The sequence below is a fragment of the Triturus cristatus genome, chromosome 8 (genome assembly GCF_964204655.1).
Source record: "Triturus cristatus chromosome 8, aTriCri1.1, whole genome shotgun sequence".
NCBI lineage: Eukaryota > Metazoa > Chordata > Amphibia > Caudata > Salamandridae > Triturus > Triturus cristatus.
The window spans coordinates 1268327404-1268346564 of NC_140591.1; the positions used below are offsets into that span (position 1 = coordinate 1268327404).

Genomic DNA, 19161 nt, shown 5'->3' on the forward strand with positions numbered 1-19161 from the left:
AAAAATTGATGAGAACGTTTGCTCCAGAAGGAAAGTACACAGCAGCAAGAATTTGTATGTAACATGTTGGGAAAAGCTGACCTGTTTGGTTGATTTACTGAAGCAACATAAGAGATATGCAATGTTCCAGGGCACATTAAACATATCAGTGTATGTGCCACTACTGCCGTTTGTCTTCATAGCCTCACCGGGAAACAACATTCTAGCTTAACTACCATTGGTGTGAAGTTCAACTAGGCAATGAGTAATTGTAACTTTTTAACATGTCTTTTTACCTCAACCTGTAAAATGTGGTCTCCTTATCCTTGCCTCTTTCTAAAACTCTCCCCTTGCCTCTACCTCATTTATCTACCTACCCATCTTGTCATGTAGTTACTACAAATCTATATAGGAATTGCACGTTTAGACAACCTAAACTAAGGGATTGGTGTTCAGACTGATTCCAGACAACCCCAAACGATATGTTAGTCTGTGGACCAGCTAGCTCACAGTGCCACTATAAGCCCCACAACTTTACCAAAGAGTGAATAGTTTCTGTCAACTATCAAACATGACAACCCTGACCCCTCAGGGATCGTGGAAACACTACAGTACTTTTCGCCCAGTCACTCGTGCTCACTTGTACTCCGAGAGATATACAGAACAAACAGAGGGGACGTTTTCAATAAACATTTATTGAACCAGCGCCATTCTAGTATAAAAATGTGTGCTGCAACAACCATTAGACAGAAACAGATATGTACAAATATAAGCACCTACAGAGTAAATACAAGGTAGAATTCTACCATGGTGCTGAAACAGTGAATATATGCAGGCATATAGATACATGGCAGTAATCATGAGTACTCCTAACATGCAAACCCTAACTAAATGTACCTAGCATGTATGTAGGTGTACAGCCAAGAACCCCCTAGGCAAGAGCCAACCAAATTACCTGATGGCTGAGAATGAAGGACCCCATCTTGGTCTTGAGTTCGACACCCCATGAGGAATATCAGACCACTGCGTGCTGGAATGTCTGTGTGCAGAGACCTCAGTGTCTCTTGTCAGCATGGAAGTTTCTCCTCTGGTTTGCCCAGTAAAGATGTGGTGCTTATATACCCAAAAGGTGCCCTCAGGCGGTCTACCTAGAATGGTACTGTAAGCCTGTCATTCAAGGATGACGATAGCGGTGACTCTTGTACAGAGTTATTATACAGAAGATGGTTAGCCTGCTGTGATACTAAGAATCCTCAGGCCTAATAAATGAGGCTACTTTTCGAATAAAACCACACAACATTTATTTGGCACATAACTATGTAAAAGGTCAGGGCCAGAACTGTTATGTAGAGCAAGGTAGGATGAATGTAGGTAAAAGGTTGCGTATCTACTTAGGCCACTATTGGGGTACATTGGGGCTTATAACACCCACTCCTCATGCAAACAATGATAAGGTAAACTAAAGATAAAATATGCCTGTCTAAGAAGCATAAAAACAATTGTTGAAAAATTAGTGTAAAAACATTTTAAAACATGGTATATGTAAAAGCGCTGAAAAAAGTTAGAGTTCGATAAGTCCTCTAGAAAAGTCAGTATACTGTTTAAACCCACCGTGCATATGGAAAGCCTATTGCTCAGTGAGAACAAGAGGGAAAATAAAACAAAAATTATGTTGTCGAATTCCAATTAGGGTTGTTTTGAAAAAAGCCTGAATTGTTCCCATCACACGGAGAGCCAAATGTTTATGTGTCCTGTGTGGGAGACGCAACATCACTGCTGCTTGCTTTTGCAGACAACGGTCCCTGTAACACCTCTTGGATCTGGTCAATGGAGCAAAGGTGATTTTCTCCAGTTCCCACAGCCATTACTGGGGAAGTGCTTGATGCCTGTGAACCTGTTGCAGAGCCGGTGTCCATTCCGACAGGAGCTGAAGTATCCCAAGATAGCTCTATAAATGCTGACATCAACATTGGAATACGCTGAGGACACTGCAATACGTGAGCCTTTAATGGGTCCAGTATTACATCTAAGTCCGGAGGCGCAACCGATTGAAGTGTTAGACATATATCCAACACGCATTTGTATCTGCAGAACAAGCAGTGAAGCACAGGCAATACGCAGTCAACCCAGACTGATCTGAGCGATAGGAACCAATGCTCGCTTAGCTCCCAAAGCCGAGGTGCGACCAGATGGAGTACCATGCGTTCACGGCAACGTTGCACAAGGAGTGCCTTTTCCATCTCTTTGGAAACTGGGACGTCCCATGCTTTGCAGGAAAATTAAAACCAGGATACCCACTACGAGTCGTAGGACCAGTGGAAGTACTCCAAAAACGCTTCCCAACACAGCATGTATAAATGATGGAATTACTCTGAAAATCGTCTGAAAGGTGCTCAATAATCAGAACACCTATGCTCTTAAATAGCTGCACTATCCCACTCATATCAGACATGTTAAAGATACAATGTACCATTTCTCTCCGAAATGGAGTGGGAAGTTAGTTTGGACTAATGCCTGTATCTCAGTTGAAGACCTTGCAACCAGGAGATCAAAAGTCTCTCAGGCTGAGGTTAAGACCACATCCTTCTGTATACGCCTGGCTTTCAGTCTGCTCAGAGAACCAAATCGTATAAAGGAAACATTCAATGAAGGCCACAGCAGCGCCTCTCTGACTGTGTGGGATGGTGGAAACAATACTTTCATACAACAAGTAACCCTGGAACTAACCGTGACTAGATTTGCAATTCCTAGCAGCATCCCACACCAACCTTGATCATTCAACAGCAAGTAACTCCTATTAAAGAGTAGTTTGAACACCGGATAAATAACGGCAGCTGGGGACCCTTTTAAGTGACACAATAGGTTTGCAACTGAAGCATTACATGCTCCTTGAAGCATAATATCCTGACAAATTAGAGACCCACTTCAAGAATTCTCACAGTTGGAACCGCTGAGAAAAAACCTCAGTGTCCTCATTCCTGCATCTGAATCTGTTTGGTAAATTCCAGGATTCATATATAAATCCTTGTCCCATTGCTTCATACCTTCCTACCTGGTGATACTATAGACAGTATTGAAATTTGATTGTTGGAATTGTGACTGGCAGTGTAATATTGCCATTGATTAACAATTCTGTGGAAGGTGACTGAGCCGCGGTAAAAGGTAATTGGTCCAATTTTTCATGTGCAGCATTGAATATTTTGCATCCCTTCGTGCCATTGATGTCTGTCTTTCTGTCAGATTATATGCAGAGAACAGAGCCGTACTGTTAATATACTGCCAGGGTATTTGACCAGAGCACGTCGAATGTAGTATGCAACTTAATAATGGAATGGATCACAACTGCCACGTTGTAATATAGATAAATCCTGTTCTATTATGTCTATGGCAGAAGACACAATGTTACCTAGTGAATACATTCTAGATGATAGTGTGGTCATACCATTGTCGACCACTGCCAAAGCCTTTTCTAGGTTAACCCTGTCAATCTCACGCAATCTTTCAGCAGCCTCCTGCTGGGAGATTTTCAAAATCTCATTGTAAATAGCGTATATAAAGCGTTTTCAACGTTGTTTCTGGGGACCTAACAAAAAATCCCTAAGATCCATGTCATCTGATAGTAAGGACACGTGTTGTTTCACCTGGGATAGTGTTGATGTTATTAGCCATTCTAGGCATAACTTCTCAACACTGCAAAATGTCACCACCCCGAGTGTTCTCGTTGTATATAGCGTTGGTCAGGCTTATGGATACTAAATCCTTTGGCGGTACCCCTAAATCTTGACTGATACCTATTTGTGTCGATAGGGCAAACCAACCATCCCTACCAATTAGGGTCTGATGAATTGTAAGTATATAAAATGGTATCTAATGTATCCTCACTGCCTGATGTATAATTTTGCCAACCCTCAAAGTGTGAAAGCGAGGGAATCCTCTGTATTTTCAAGTCCTTGACCTTGATTAGTCCAAGACAGGAAGTCTGTTGCACTGTGTTGTCAGGAAGATAATCTGAATTGGTATGAGGCACGCTCTAAATAAGTCCTCAGTTCCCTGAACTTCCACTCTTTAGTCCCCCAGACAGATTTTGTGTCTAAAGTGTTTCTCCGTAAGTCAAAACCCTGTTCAGACAGCTAGGAAATAAAGGATGCAGAGTATATCTGTTTCGTGTTGGTGAACATATTTTTCTTCGCCGGTCTAGGTGCAAGCTTATAATAATAAGAGGTCGGTCTGATGTGTTAAACCACGAAAAATATGCAAACGTTTGTGCAAACGTTTGTGAACTACCTTTCGGTGGTGTCTGGCAATGTTCCCATTGATGGTAAGAGAAAACATTACGTGGGATACTTGCTTTGTGCGAGAAATGATGACCATAGTGCTGGTAACAAAACATGGTGTCAAAATGAGATATATCACCATACAATTAATTACAAGAGAATGCAGCAGATTGTTCTAATTCAGACAGCATAGTATTTACAGTTTCAAAGTCCCAATCTTCAGACAGAGTACTGGAGGTGATGATGTCACTTAAAGAAATTTTAAATAAGTGTGGTATTTTTAAAAGTTCAGTTGGACCATATACATCATAAGCAACCCAATTTCAAACTATTCCTTCAGGAGCGGAACTGCTGTAATGTTCACTAAGGGCAGGTCTCTTTGTTCACAATGGGATGATGTATGTGGTTCAGGACCAAATTCACATGTTATACTGCTCAGTGTTCTTGGAGATAATATCCATTTAAGAGCAGGAAAAAGACAGTTACTACACTTATCCAAAGGACTAGGAAAAGTAGACCAATAGCAAGGGAGAAACAAGGTAAGTCTTATTCAGCCAAAGGTAGACATCATATATTTTTTCTTTGAGGAAAACAGAAGCTGGTGCTAACTCAAGTTCACTTGGATCCAGAGAAAAGGTGTCAAAATCAATGAAGTAGCCAGACGCTGTCCAATCTCTCTTTGGTAGCTCAGCAGGTTTTGTAGAACTGACAGATGACTCATTGCGAGACATATTCACATAGATGTTGGTATTTGGCCGAATTGAGATCTGTTTCATTTGTATTTTGTTGGTGTTCAATTTCAACAGGCACAAGTTCCATTCCATTGTTGGTAACTTTGTACAGTAGAATCTTCAAATGTTAATAATCTGTTTGAACTTCCTGTTTGGAAGCGAGAGGAGATCGGCAGCTAGCCAGAAGCCCACGCGGCCTGCTATTCAGTATCGGCCACATAGTGTGGCTTGAGCAGATCAAAGGAGACAAATCTCTTTCCTTTCTTGCCGGCAAGGGGCAGAAGAAGTACTGTTCTTGTTCCTTTGACAGCTAGGACAGGTACAGGCATCTGTAAGATGGCCCAAATTTATTTTTGTCCAGAATCTTTTCTCTGCCAGGTCCCCTATCTTTGGGACCCAGGCAGGTCTTGCAGTAGTGGTGCATTGTAGTGCCCGGAATTCAGTGAGATCCTGTAAAACAGCCAAATGATCAATGATTTCAAAAGCTTTGTCATCCGCCACTGTGCTGCCACTATCAAGGCCGAGTACCCACATTCTAGTCCCAAACAGGACCTCATAAGGAGTACGGCCTCCTAGGGAACTTCTTTGCATGTTATGAAGTGCCCTTTGGACCCCATATAGGTGATTGACTCAACTGCCACCCAAGCCTAATAGCCTTGCTGTTAAGGATTGCTTTAAGCCCCGGTTCTTCCTCTCCACAATCGAATTTCCCTCAGGATGATATGGGGAGGTGTACCGCAAGACCACACCCAAACTTCCCATAGCATCTTTTTAAGCCCGAGAGCTAAACGCGGGCCACGGTCTAAATGTAATGTTCCAATTGCGTATGTCCCTATAAAGACTCACAAATCCTTTATAACAGTTCGAGCATCAGCCGAGCGCTAGGGCCAAACCCACAGGAATCTAGAGCATGAATCCATTGCCACCAAGATGTACTTGTAAGCCCTGTCAGATTGTAAGGGGCTGCAGTGGTGCAAATAGACACATGCTAGAGGTCTGTCTGATATCAATAGTGGTGTCTGTGGCGGATGTGCTACGGTGGAACCCTTCATCTGTTGACAGATGTCGCACTTAAGGACAAAGCCCTTGGTCTGCTTCGTAAGACCTGCCCACCAATAACATTGTTTCAGAAGTGAAACTGTTGCAGTAATACCTGCGTGAACTGAGCCTAGACCCTTGTGAGCAGCTAGAATTATACCTAATCTGCGATCCATGTTTAGTATTTCTCTATACCCCATTCCTCAAAGCTGATCTGTTATTACGCGTATCATTCACAGCTACCATTATCTGTCCTTCTATCCTCATGCTGGAACGAGTGATTACAGCAACTGCAGCACTTCTCACTGTCGCCTTAGCGGCTCCATCAGCCAATTAATTCCCTTCAACATGTACGCCAACACGCTGATGACTGTGTGAATCATGTGAGCTCATGGCAAACCTTTTTTCAGCTCTGCCAATTGTTCCCAAAGTAACTTGTGCTGTATTGTGCAAATTCTGGAATCTCTAACCCCATTTTGGTCCTAATAGTAAAGATATTAATTGTATGACCGGACACAGTAAAACGATTCACACACAATAAGTGTGGGGAATTCCGATCTGTATTTTTTAGTGTCAGTATTAGGGCTTTTAATTCTGCCAGCTGTGCCGTGCAATCTCCTAGAGACTGCATCTGCCTATTGCTAGGTTGCAACTTGCCGTCCCGCATATGTCTCTTTACAATCACACATTCAGTGCTGTATTGCTGATTACTTCCTACGGCCGGTTAGGCAGATCCGTCAGTGTAAATGATGTATTCATACTGATCTAAAGGCATTATTTCATTCGGGAGAGGATATTCTTGTTCGTATTGCAGGAATGCTTGTGTTTTTAATGTAGAATCAAACTTATATTCTACTTCTGTTGCAGTGAGAGAATTAGCCCACTGTATCGGTATTGGATGCAGTGCTTTCATGTTTGGAACACTTGCTTTGGTGACACCCTCTTAGGTTGGTACCGGAGTCACGACAATTATCCATTTCCCCTGAGCTAGTGCTCTTTTCCTTTCTACAGCAGTCTGTACTGTTGTCAGTATTTCTTCTGTTGATGCAAAACGCATTTCAGAGTTTGTGTACAAATATGATTTGAATGCAATTGGTACCGTTTCGCCTTCATTGAAGTTTAGGTAGGTGTATCTAGATTGACCCGCTATTACACAGATCACCAAATTTGTGGGGGCCGATTCACAGAACTAACTTAAGACAAAATCCTAAACTTACTACTTTTGGTATTCACAGAAGTTAGGATTTTGTCTTAAGTTTGTCTTAAGACAGACTTAAGACAGACTTAAGACAAGCTTAAGACAGACTTAAGACAGACTTAAGACAAACTTAAGACAGACTTAAGACAAGCTTAAGACAGACTTAAGACAGACTTAAGACAGACTTAAGACAGACTTAAGACAAACTTAAGACAAACTTAAGACAGACTTAAGACAGATTTAAGACAAAATCCTAACTTCTGTGAATACCAAAAGTAGTAAGTTTAGGATTTTGTCTTAAGTTAGTTCTGTGAATCGGGCCCGTTGTATTTACACTTGTGTGTAAGTGTTTGGAATCTATCATGTCAGCTTGTAAGGAACAAAGAATTTCTGTGTGTTCCTGTGTCCAATGTCGGACTGAAAAATCAGGTCTAATTAAGTCGTAGAAAGGTTTTACTTTTTCTGCATAATCCAAAATGTATGTTCTCCCAAAATTAAGGAATCCAAAAATTGGACTGTAGATTTTTAGTCTTTGGAGGTTGAAGTAGCGCACATTTTGCTGAAAAAAATCGCTGATAGGCTTTTCCCTTCACTTGTGAGCTCGTATCCTAAAAATAGGGCATTGAGATGGGTAATTTTAGATTTTTGAAAGTTAAATTTGTAGCCCTTAGAGGAGAAGCTCATAATTATGTTGTTCACCCTGTTCAAATGATCCAATAATTAGTCATCCGTCAGATAAATATCATCTACATAGGACAATGCCTCCCATCAAAATTTTGAAGTAACTCTGATACTCTTGCTGAGAATAACCCAGGATTATTCTTATACCCTTGGGGCAGTCTACAAAATTGGTGTTTAGAGCCTAGGAGCAAAAATGCTGTCAAATATGTGCTTTCAGGTGCTATATTTTAGCAAAAGAATCCATTTGAGATATCTAGTGCTGTTTTGTATTTCTTCCGCACAATGTTGTTCATTAATGTGGCACTTTCTGCATTTTGTACTGCAAATGTTTTCGTGCATGTGTTTAAATGGCTGTAGTCTAAAACTAGATGGTATGAATTTGTTGGGTTTCATTACGGGAAACAGAGGATTATTCATGGAAGAAGTGCAATTCTCAATCACACCTCTGTAATCAAGCTGATCTAAGATCTCCCTGACTTGTTTATTTGCGTCATGTTTTGTTGGGCACTACCTCTGTGGAGTTGGAGTCGTTTTTACTGGGATTTCATGATGAGGTGATGACTCAGCATCCCACCCTACATGATTGCGGTATAATGAGGGTGCTAGCACTACTGCCCACTCCTGCGCATATGAATGTTCAAGTTATTCTGGAACGAGGTGGGAGAAGGCTGGTAATATTACTGTTTCTCCATTTGGCCAGTCAATAACAAATTCAGGTGGCCAATCTTTTTTAGCCAATAGGATATCGTATCCATATGTCAGATTCTCCCAAAAGAGACCTTTCACTTTCCTTGATATGTCCCCCTCCATTTGGAGCGTTATTTGATATAAGGTATGTGGGACACTTACCCTAGTATTAGGTGTTTCCACCGTGATATGTTAATTCAAGGCTGCTGTCACCAGAAATTCCATCAGGGTCCGGCGAGCTATTGGAAATCTGCTGTGCTGTCTATCCTCGTCAGAGACCATTCCCCATTTAATATTTGAGTCCTCAGAAGCCTGGGCATTTCTTATTTTAAGGCCAGCTACTTTCTTCTTTTTAAACTGAGGTCTTTTTATCTGCTTTCTGGCCGCCCTTCCCTCTTGGAGTGTTTTGATGAACCCTGAAAGGAACGAGAGAAACGTGTATCAGTATCCTGATACCTGTCAGGTTTTTCTAAGGTTATATTTCCTGTCAGAGGGCTCCTGTTGAGGAGACCCACCCTGCGATGCATGCTGCTTGTTTTTTGATTGTTTATTATCCTATTTTTTTTTTAGAAGAATGGGGTGCTTGCTTTGAGTTCTCCTTGTCAGGACTACCCAATAATTGTGGTTTCACAGGTCTAGCTCCCAAGTTATCTCTACCCAGTGAAGCGTAGGCATCTTCGATCATTTTTGGTAATTTTTGTTCCTGTTGTGCAGGAGTGCATTCCCTCAAACGTTGGCGTATAGCCACCGCTGCTGCCTCCCCTTTTATGTCGGCTAACATAATTGTTGAAACCTGGGCAAAATTGCCTATCAATTTCATCCCTAAGTCCAGGGCAGGTGTTGCCTTTACTCATTCTGTATTTGTTTCAATACCTCTGGTATGACTGCAATTGAGGGGGTACCATGTGTTCTGGTATAAACGGCAGCCAATCTGTACCCCATGTGGTACAATCCTCTATGAGGGGAGCTATTCCCATTGGCAAGCAGATTGTTAGTATTCTATGCTTTTCTTGCGGGCCTGTGTGTGAGAATACTGCCTCAAGCTGTGCTATTTTTTGTGCTATCCAAAATGGCATTTGCTCATGTTTAGTGGGCATTCTTCCCATAATTGCGTTCAGCGTTTGTGGGTTTACTTTAGTTGCGGCCCCTTGTAATTAACCTGCTTGAGTTACCTTTGTGGGTTGAAGTGTGAGTGTTTGTATAATGAACTGTGTAAGATTTCTGTGTAGCTTTTGTTATTTCTTTGTGAAGTGGACGTAAGTCTGCTGCCGGTAATTTATCAATTTCTGGATGCGGTGTGTAAACAGCTAAGACTGGGCAAGTCACTCCGTCTCTGCTGAGCGGACGTAGTCTCACTTTTTCTGTGGTGTGTGGGAAGGCATTTTTAAACCAATTTATATGCTCTTGATAAGTTAACAGGACTTCTATGTCTTCATGTGGAGAATACTCTTTAGGTGGATCATCTGGAGTATAAGTGCGAAACGTATGTGTGCGTGCATTTGAAGGTAGGCACTTAACCCAAAAATAGAAAAACCTCTGCTCTGAATGCCTCGTGTGCTTCAATCATGAAGGAAACAGTCCCACCTAATTCTGAGACTCCATAATCTGCTAATTTCAAAGTATGAGCATTTCTGAAATGTTAAGAGCACCTTCCTGCTCTCCTTCCTCGGCGGCATTTGCATTTACTGCGCTATCTTGGACAGACATTTTTTGGAAGTTTTTTTAGTACTGGAAAGAGATACGTTTTTGCACAATGTGGGAAATACAATCCTTCAAGCTTGAACAAACCTACGGCCAATACATAGGATATATATACCTACTCAGCTGTGACGGATTTTCCCTCCCCGCGCCAGACGTCTCTGGGTAAATGTGAGTAGGGATCTCTAAGAAAGCACGACTGAACTACTCAGATTTGACCATTATATAAGAATGAAATCAACGTTGGTGGTGCCATGTCATGTAGTTCCTACAAATCTATACAGGATCTGCAAGTTTTTACAACATAAAGTAAAAGATTGGTGTTCAGACTGATTCAGACATACCCAAAGGATATGTTAGTCTGTAGACCAGCCACTTCACCGTGCCACTATAAACCCCACAACCTTACCAAAGAGCGAATTGTTTCTGGCAACTATTGAACATGACAACCCTGACCCCTCAGCAATCGTTTAACAGTACAGTACGTTTTGCTCAGTCACTCATGCTAACTTGTTCTCAGAGAGATATTCAGATTTAACGGAGGGGATGTTTTCAATAAACATTTATTGAATCAGTGTCATTCTAGTATAACATACGTGTGCTGCAACAACCATTATACAGAAACAGAACTATATGATTATAAGCATCAACAGAGTAAATAAAAGGTAGAATTCTACCAAGGTGCTAAAATAGGGAATATATGCAGGCATATAGATACATGGCAGAAATCATGAGTACTCCTAAGATGCAAACCCTAATTAAATGTACCTAGCATGTATGTAGGTGTATAGCCAAGAATCCCCCCTAGGAAAGAGCCAAGCCCATTACCTCATTACCTAATGGGAGAGAATGAAGGACCCTGTCTTGGTCTTGTGTTGGACACCCCGTGAAGGATGTCAGACCACTGCGTGCTGGGATGTCTACGTGCAAGGACCTCTGCATCTCTTGTCAGCATGGAAGCTTCTTCTCTGATTTGCCCAGTAAAGATGTGGTGTTTATATAGCCAAAAGCTGCCCTCAGGGGTCTACCTAGCATGGTACTGTGGGCCTGCCATTCAAGGATGACGATAGCAGTGACTCTTGTACAGAGTTATTATACTGAAGATGGTAATACTGCTGTGATACTAAGAATCCTCATACATAATAAATTAGGCTAGTTTTTGAAGTAAACCACACGACATTTATTTGGCACATAACTAGGTAAAAGGTCAGCATGAGAACCGTTATGTAGAGCAAGGTAGGACAAATGTAGGTAAAAGGTTGTGTATCTACCTAGGCCTATATTGGGGTACATTGGGGCTCATAATCTCTCTGACTTTCATCCATATTCTCTCTCCTGTCTCTCGCCCTACCTCACCTTACCTCTTTTTTCTCACCACTTCAAGTGCCTTCTGCCTGGGATATTCTGCAGTAATAAAATGGTGATGTTTTGCTGAACCTCAGCCTTATGGTTTGGTGTGACGCTGTGTAGTGGAGGTTTAAAGGCTTATTATGAGCCACCTGTACCCTCACAGTGAAGAGCATCAAGTATTTAAACAGAAACATTCAAGCTACATTAGAGAAACTCATAAATGTAAACCTTTTAATGATTGTGCAATTGTCATGATTGCAGATGCAGTTTGAACACTTTCTGAAACAAAGATGCACATAGTTTAAAAGCTTTTAAAGAACATCATGAATTATTACAGTTCCTGACTCAAATTGAGGATTTTCAGTTAAGGGAAAAATTATATCTGAGAGCATTTCTCTTCATTTTGCAACAGTCCAATCAGAGCTTGAGCTACCCGGAAGTAAGGTGGGTGATGGTAAAAAAATCATCCTCAACCAATCAGATCGCTGTATTTGAAGTTGCATGCCCACGGGACTTCCACACACTCAGCCATCCAGATGTCTATACATTTTGAACCTTAATTTCTCAAAAACTACTGAACGGATTTACACCAAATCACAAAAATTGCACTTTCTGGGCTAAGATCTAGCTTTTTGCTGAATTTGGTCTAATTCTTTTCAGCCGTTTTAGCTGTAGCGGTGTCAAACATTCCATATGGGAACTGGATGGGAAATTTGCTTTTTGGGATCCCACCTTTTTATCCTTGGCGCCCCTGCTTGATGGATCACCCCAAGAACTTTCCAGGAAGGAGCTTAAGTGAACTGACTTAGTTTTTGGAAAGTTTCATGAACATTCGTCAAATCGCGTCAAAGTTATTTGCAAACCAAAACATTGTTTTCCTACAGTAACTAGGTCCAAGCTACTCCTACACAGTGGTCATATATAATAACATTTTTAGGATAAAAGAGACTACAAGACTGAGTCTAGAGAAAGATGCACATCTTCTCCAAAATGATGAGAACTGGGGGAGTGTGTATAGCAGCTATTTTACTTTGGAGTTATCTTGTATGATGTGACAACAGTGGGCACTGACCATGGCTTTATTGATATATGGGATAAACGACCCCCTGCCACACAGTATAAGGATATTGCAAGTCACAAGGTTTACCATGATCATATAGAGGAACGAGGCCAAAGGCTGAGTTCCTTTGTAAGGTTATGGAACTCTGAGGTGACTTGTAATATCCTTATAAAGTATGTCAGGGGGTACTTTATTCCTTATAAGACATGGTTACACCATTGCATTTCCCAAAACCATGTACAATCTTGCTGGGTAGCTCTTTCATATGAAAGAGAGCATGTTTGCAAACATGAAGAAAAAAAATAGAATCTCTAGTGCAAGAATAAACCATCAAAAAAGCTGTTGGATATTTGTTGCAAAAATAGATTAGAATCAGTTTAATCCAAGACAATTTTGTTTTAAAAGAGGCAGCGTAGCTCAGAATGTGTAGAAACATGCAGAAAGATTCAAACTTTTCTATAATTTCCGCAGTGCAAAACATAAATGTTGCCATAAATATTTTCTTTACGTGTTTCACTATACAGCTGGAAAAACAGAGCAAAAGAATGAAAAGCATCATTTTACTTTTTTCCTTAAACAGCTGCTCGGATCTGCCTTTCCCCCTCAGTTGCTAACTCTGGCAGCGGACATCGGGGTGTCAGAACTCAATTGTAACACGTTATGGTAGTGGTAACCATTTAACTTGCCATTTGCTTTCAAATATTTTCGCTTTGATTGAGTTCTAAGCCCAATTATTCCTATAGGACCCTGATTCCATGGTCCTCATTGCAGACAGGAGTATGCTATCAAATAAGTATTATAAGAGGTTTGAAATTTCAGAACACACCCAGTGGTGCTTCCCTGGACATATGTTACTACTGAACAGGCCTGAATTACACAGGTAACTTACACTTTTGTGTACGTTTACACTTTTGAGTAAATTTACTACTTTTGTAGTAAGTCCGGCACCGCACATAGCCAACCACTGTACTGCAATACTCTCCCATAGAAAATAATCTAAGCTACTACAAACAAAAGTTACTACAAAAGTGCAGTTTTTAAATACAGAATAGTAAGCTTACGCAAAAGTGTAAGTAATACATAAGGGTAGTTTGTGAATAGCACTTTGCAGTAAGCTTGTTAGTACTAATGTAGTACTACAAAACTCACTACAAAGTGTAGTTTGTGAATCAGGCCCGAAGTGGTGAGATTTGTATGTGGAAAAACTACATGTTTATGAGTTTTAAAAGGGGGAAACAAAGTAGTAGCATCACATTTCCCCATTTCATACTCCAGTACTGGGAACAGGGAAGTAATACTGAACCAGGTAGAAACCAGGATCTCCAGTATTTATTTAACCTTTGGTGGTTTTACCGCCTTGGATTACTACAGCTGTAAGAATGAGGGCCTATATGGGAAGGAGATGCATGTGACTTGCACTAGGTGAAAATAGAACTGTATTTGTTCTATGTTCAGCTTTGCACATGTGTGTGTGCCAGGAGGGGGAGGTGTGATGGGGTGTCCTGCATTTTTGCCTAGGACAACAAAAACTCTAGTTTTGGCCCTGTTTCCACACACTGAAAGCTAATCATCTGGTGTAGGATTTAACAACACAATATTTTGTTTACAGGTCATCCACGACTCAGTTGTCATGCTTTTTGTATTTTATATACTGCAAATTGATATTCTTTCTTTCAGACAACAGTACACAGAGCCATGCAGTAAATCCAGGAGAATCATTTACCTATGAGTGGTATATTCATGACACTGATGTGCCAACACAAAATGATGCCCAGTGCTTGACAAGGCCATATTATAGTGCTGTTGACATGACCAGAGATATCGCGTCTGGCCTTATTGGACAACTTCTGATTTGTAAGACCTTGACAGTAAACACAAGGCAGCTGCAGGTAAGATAATTTCATATTTCTGTATTTGAGTAATTTGTTTACTGAACAAACAGCTCTTTCATTTTTACATCAGCCAATTATGTTGGTACATTTGCATGGCTGAACAATAACTATGTCCAGCTAGGAGTTAGTGTAGCAACAGGGGCAATTCTAAAGATATCAGTTAGGCTCAAGTGGGAGCTGAGACAGCTCTACTGATGTCCCTGGTTGGAGGGTCAGCAGATATATGATATGTGGTGGGAGGTGGCAGCCACATGCTGCAGTCTTTGCATTGCTTAAGTCCACCATAGACAGTTCAGGCACCTGTCTAGCTTTACTTTGTGACACTATCTCAATATCTCAGTAATCAGTCAAAGGATTTTTTTAAAATACATTTTATGTTAAACATGTTGGTAGGAGTAGGCAATTTGGCAGTGGAGTTAGGGACATATTAGAATGTCCTTGTGTATAGCACCCTCCTACCCTCCATGGGATCTGCACCCATGTTTTGCCATGCAATCTGGGTTGACTAATTGGTGCGTTTCTTCAAATATCCAAGGCCCTTGTTTCAGTTGCCTAATGAATGGTGCTGGGGATCTTTAGGTTTACACCTTGACTCGACATGAACCCATGGAGGGCTTTAAATGGGAGGGAAGGGTTATGCCTAATTTTATTGAATTGTGGACCAGTTGGGCTGCTGGATTTATTACTTGCAGACTATCAATGAGGTGTTCGGGGAGATCAATGTAAATCATATTTCAATAATCCAGATGTACCAAGATTTGGCTTTGGTCTCCTCCTTCTGATAGTTCATTTGGAGTAGTAATAAAATCTTGTGGATCACGTGTAGCATTAATTGGTTGTTTTTAACAGAATGTGTTCATTGGAAGTGAAGAAGAGTAGATCAAAGTTAAATATCATTAATTAATTCCTTATCTTCTGTGCGAGGATTGAGCCTTTACCCATGAAAAGGGGTCTTTGAAATTAGTCATCTTGCCCTCTCTGCTAACAAGCACCATGATATCTGTTTAGAATAAAGGCACATCAGTCTCTTCCTCATTAACTGGTAAATGTGGTTTGCAAATCTTGACAATTTCCCTTATCTCTCTTCTGTGTGGAGATGATAGATTTTTGTATATATCAAAAATGATACATTGCATAGCTTAATAACTGAGCCAGAGGGTATGTGCATTCACTGAGTGATCCAATTGACAAGGATGACCCTAAGAGTATGTTTGTTCAGCCCTTTACTTAGAGAATTTGATAGCTGTGATCTTTATTTTTTTGGCATGAGTGGAGGGAGAATGGTTACTTTAACTTTAGAATTTGTACTGTCCTGAGGGCACAGCTGGGCCCTGAGAATGATGGTCTCTTCCTAGAGTGGTCCATCCAGGACATCTCCTGCAAGGAGCCTTAATCTCTATTTTACTGACCACATTTGGTGATCGCTATGCCTATTTGATGATGGGAAAACGCAACACCTGCTGATCAGACAAAGAGAAGTTTACAGATCTGAGACTGATCACTGGGTTCCTAAGGCTTTCGCTGTCTGGAAAGCCAAATACTTGTCGGAGAAGTAGCAAACTGTTCTATGCTTGTCTGTTGTGGCAAGGACAATACTTAATGTTCAAGGGTTGTAGATTCCTGTACCTACCCATGCCTACAGGGGTGCAGGTGCTGCCCAGCACCTTCTGTCTTGGCCTCTGTATCTTTGGAAATGGTTTTAGAAGTTGCTCTTCCTTATAAAGAATTTGTTGATTGCATTCTACAGAATTTCCTTATCATTATATTTAATTCATTTCTACGGTTATAGGAAATCTTACCTATCTTACTTAAATACTCTGTGTGAAATGATAAATACCCTTTTTATAGTGATATTATTTTACGTCATCACCGTTATGTCAACACTAAGGGGTACGCAATGTTCCCCTTAGTGTTGACTGTAGTTTTGACACTACAGTCAATTTGGAGGGGAGCGCAAATTGTCTACTGCATGTACCATGATGCAAAGGAGAAAACCTTTCTGGGAAATGATGTAGTGTCTGGTCACACCCGTTTCCCTGCATAAACGGATTTTCATGACCTCCTCTACCATTTTTCACACGTTCCTAATGTCCCTTTTTGTAAAAATTGCATTCTGGCCCATTGATGGCAATTCATCCAACCCGAGCCGGAGAGTACGGCATGAGCTAGAGAGTATGGCCAGAGTACGGCAAGAGTGCAGAGAGTACAGCCCAAGCCGAAGATCCTGGCCCGCCTGCGGATGTAAAGATACAACTTATAAATGACCTCCGTGAATACCAAAAGTCACAAAGTTAGACTTTTGCCTCAGACTGCCTTTGGGAATCAGGCCCATAGTTTTTAAACATGAACCATTAGAGCACTAAGAGGCAAGACAAATGCCATGTAAACACTGTACATGACCCAGGTTATTATAGAGCAGCATTATAGTCAATTAAATCGAGCACAATAGGTTTTGTACAACTGGTATTCTGAACTCACATATTTGAAAGTGCTTTCATACGCATTATGAAGAATAAGAGTATTGAGGAAATAGAATATTTGCCTGAGATCACACAATTTTGGTTTATCTAGGGTTTCTGGTTTAATTTTGTACAAATCCGCCAGGATATAGGTATCTATTTGTCGTTCCTTCAGTTAAGGCTTTGTTTTTACCTCTTTGTGCTTTTGTTTTGCAATTGTTATGTTGCGACATGGGCCCAAAGATAGTGGAGCGCCTTACATGAGCTTTAAGTACATTACACAAGGTCCCATGCATTGTTTATAGGCAGGGACGGTTAAGTGATTTACCCAGAAACACAGGATGTTGAGTTCACGCGTGACTCGAAACTGCTTAGCACCTCCGGTCATAACGCCAAATCCTGGGTAGAGGGAGGCAGGCAGACAGAAGCCACTTGAAAGCTCGGCTAGTTATGGGCTCAAGGTTCCAACATGACTTCGAGCTGAGCCAGAGCCATGCCTCAGGGTCGAGCCTGGCTCGAGCTTTCAGTAGCGCTCCCATCTCTATGTCAGTGGTTCTCAATGCTATGTCAAAAGGAAAGGTTCCTGACATACTTGGGCTCCAAAAAACACATAGTGCTACATAAGGAAACTCATCTCTCCCAAACGGAAAAGGCAAAACTGCGAAGTGACTGGGTGGGATCTGTGATAACTCAGAAAATCTACCAGGACTCTCCACGACGCCGTACAGAAAATGTGGCTATATTATTCCATAAAACCTTACCACATACAAATTCTCGAACGTTGCAATGTTTTTGCAAAAGTGCGTATCCAAAGCAGTACTTTCATAACATGATCGATTTATGCCCCCTGCTGAATTAGTGATATACAGGTTAATTGATCAACTGGAGACATTCAAAGAAATCTGGGCAACTTACTTTATCTCGTATGATACTTTGCACGGATTATATCATGTTCTGAATGATTATTGGAGCAGGTTCCCGAATCAGCAAACAGCACAAAATATATCGAAATAGTTTTTTTTATAATGCATCCTTTTTCACAGCATAAAGCTTGTTTTCTCCTATCTGTTTTGCTGTTGCTTGCTACCTTTCAGTGTTTGTATTGTAGAATAGCAACATGTTACGCACTTTGCAAATGCATTTCACATTGCATTTCCTTGATAAATGTAGCTTAAAAGTTTAATAAAATATTTCATCAGAACTTGTACTGTCCTGTTGACTACAGTGTTAATCCAATATACAAGCTTAGGCTGTTTAACAGTCTTTTTGTTTTCTTATTCTTCTGTACTGTTTTTTTCTAAACTTTCTATTGCCTGTGTTCCATGCCCAAAAATAACCCCCATTCTGGTAGGCACCATGAAGGCATAAGATCATTGCACTTTCTCATGGAAGCAAGATGTGCTTTCACCAGGGAGATGCTGAAATTCTTATGCCTCAATGAGACGAAGGTTGATTTCTGTAGCAGTTTATAAAGTAAAAGATGTGACATATTTTAGAACTGCTTTCTTAAGAAACAATTCTGTGGAGGCATGTGCATTTGAGAAACTCCCTAGTGAAAACACATATCGCCCAAATGAGCAATTTCACCATTCCCACTTCTACACAAAACCTACCCCCCATAAAGGGTGTGGCACTGACAATGCACTGGTTTTCCACAATTTCTCAAAAGTATTGAGATTGAATATAGTGAGATTAAGATTCTGCATGAATGTTTTACCAACTGAAAATTGTGTAATGTAGCAAGGCCATTGCTTGCAATTGCTAAGTAACCTCCATTTGGAAAATCAATTGGTAAAAGAGCGTACGTCAAACATCAGATATAAGACCATAAAGACATCCTTGGTCTAATATTGTATGATATATATACATAGGGGAGCAAGACATCGCTGAATATTTCTCCAACATGTAAAACTGCAAAGCCGAGGGGCGATATGGAACAGTTACTTTTACAAAAAGAGAAACACGACATATTTCAGTTTAAAACTGTTTAACATAGGCCCAACTAAGCTAATGAAATACACAATCTAACACAGAGTTCTCCTTAAAATTACCACACTGATATTGAGCCCAACAAAAGGCTCATAACTGGATCTTCCTTGAGGCCCCATCTTTCC

The 19161-nt window shown here is 40.8% G+C and overlaps 1 protein-coding gene across 1 annotated transcript in view; it reads left to right on the plus strand.

Moving 5' to 3' along the window:
- F5 (coagulation factor V) overlaps positions 1 to 19161 on the plus strand; it is a 582702-nt gene that overhangs the window by 208493 nt on the left and 355048 nt on the right. The window contains exon 10 of the mRNA XM_085622982.1: positions 14374 to 14585. Coding sequence (XP_085479108.1) covers positions 14374 to 14585 — 212 coding nt within the window. The remainder of the gene's footprint in view (positions 1 to 14373; positions 14586 to 19161) is intronic.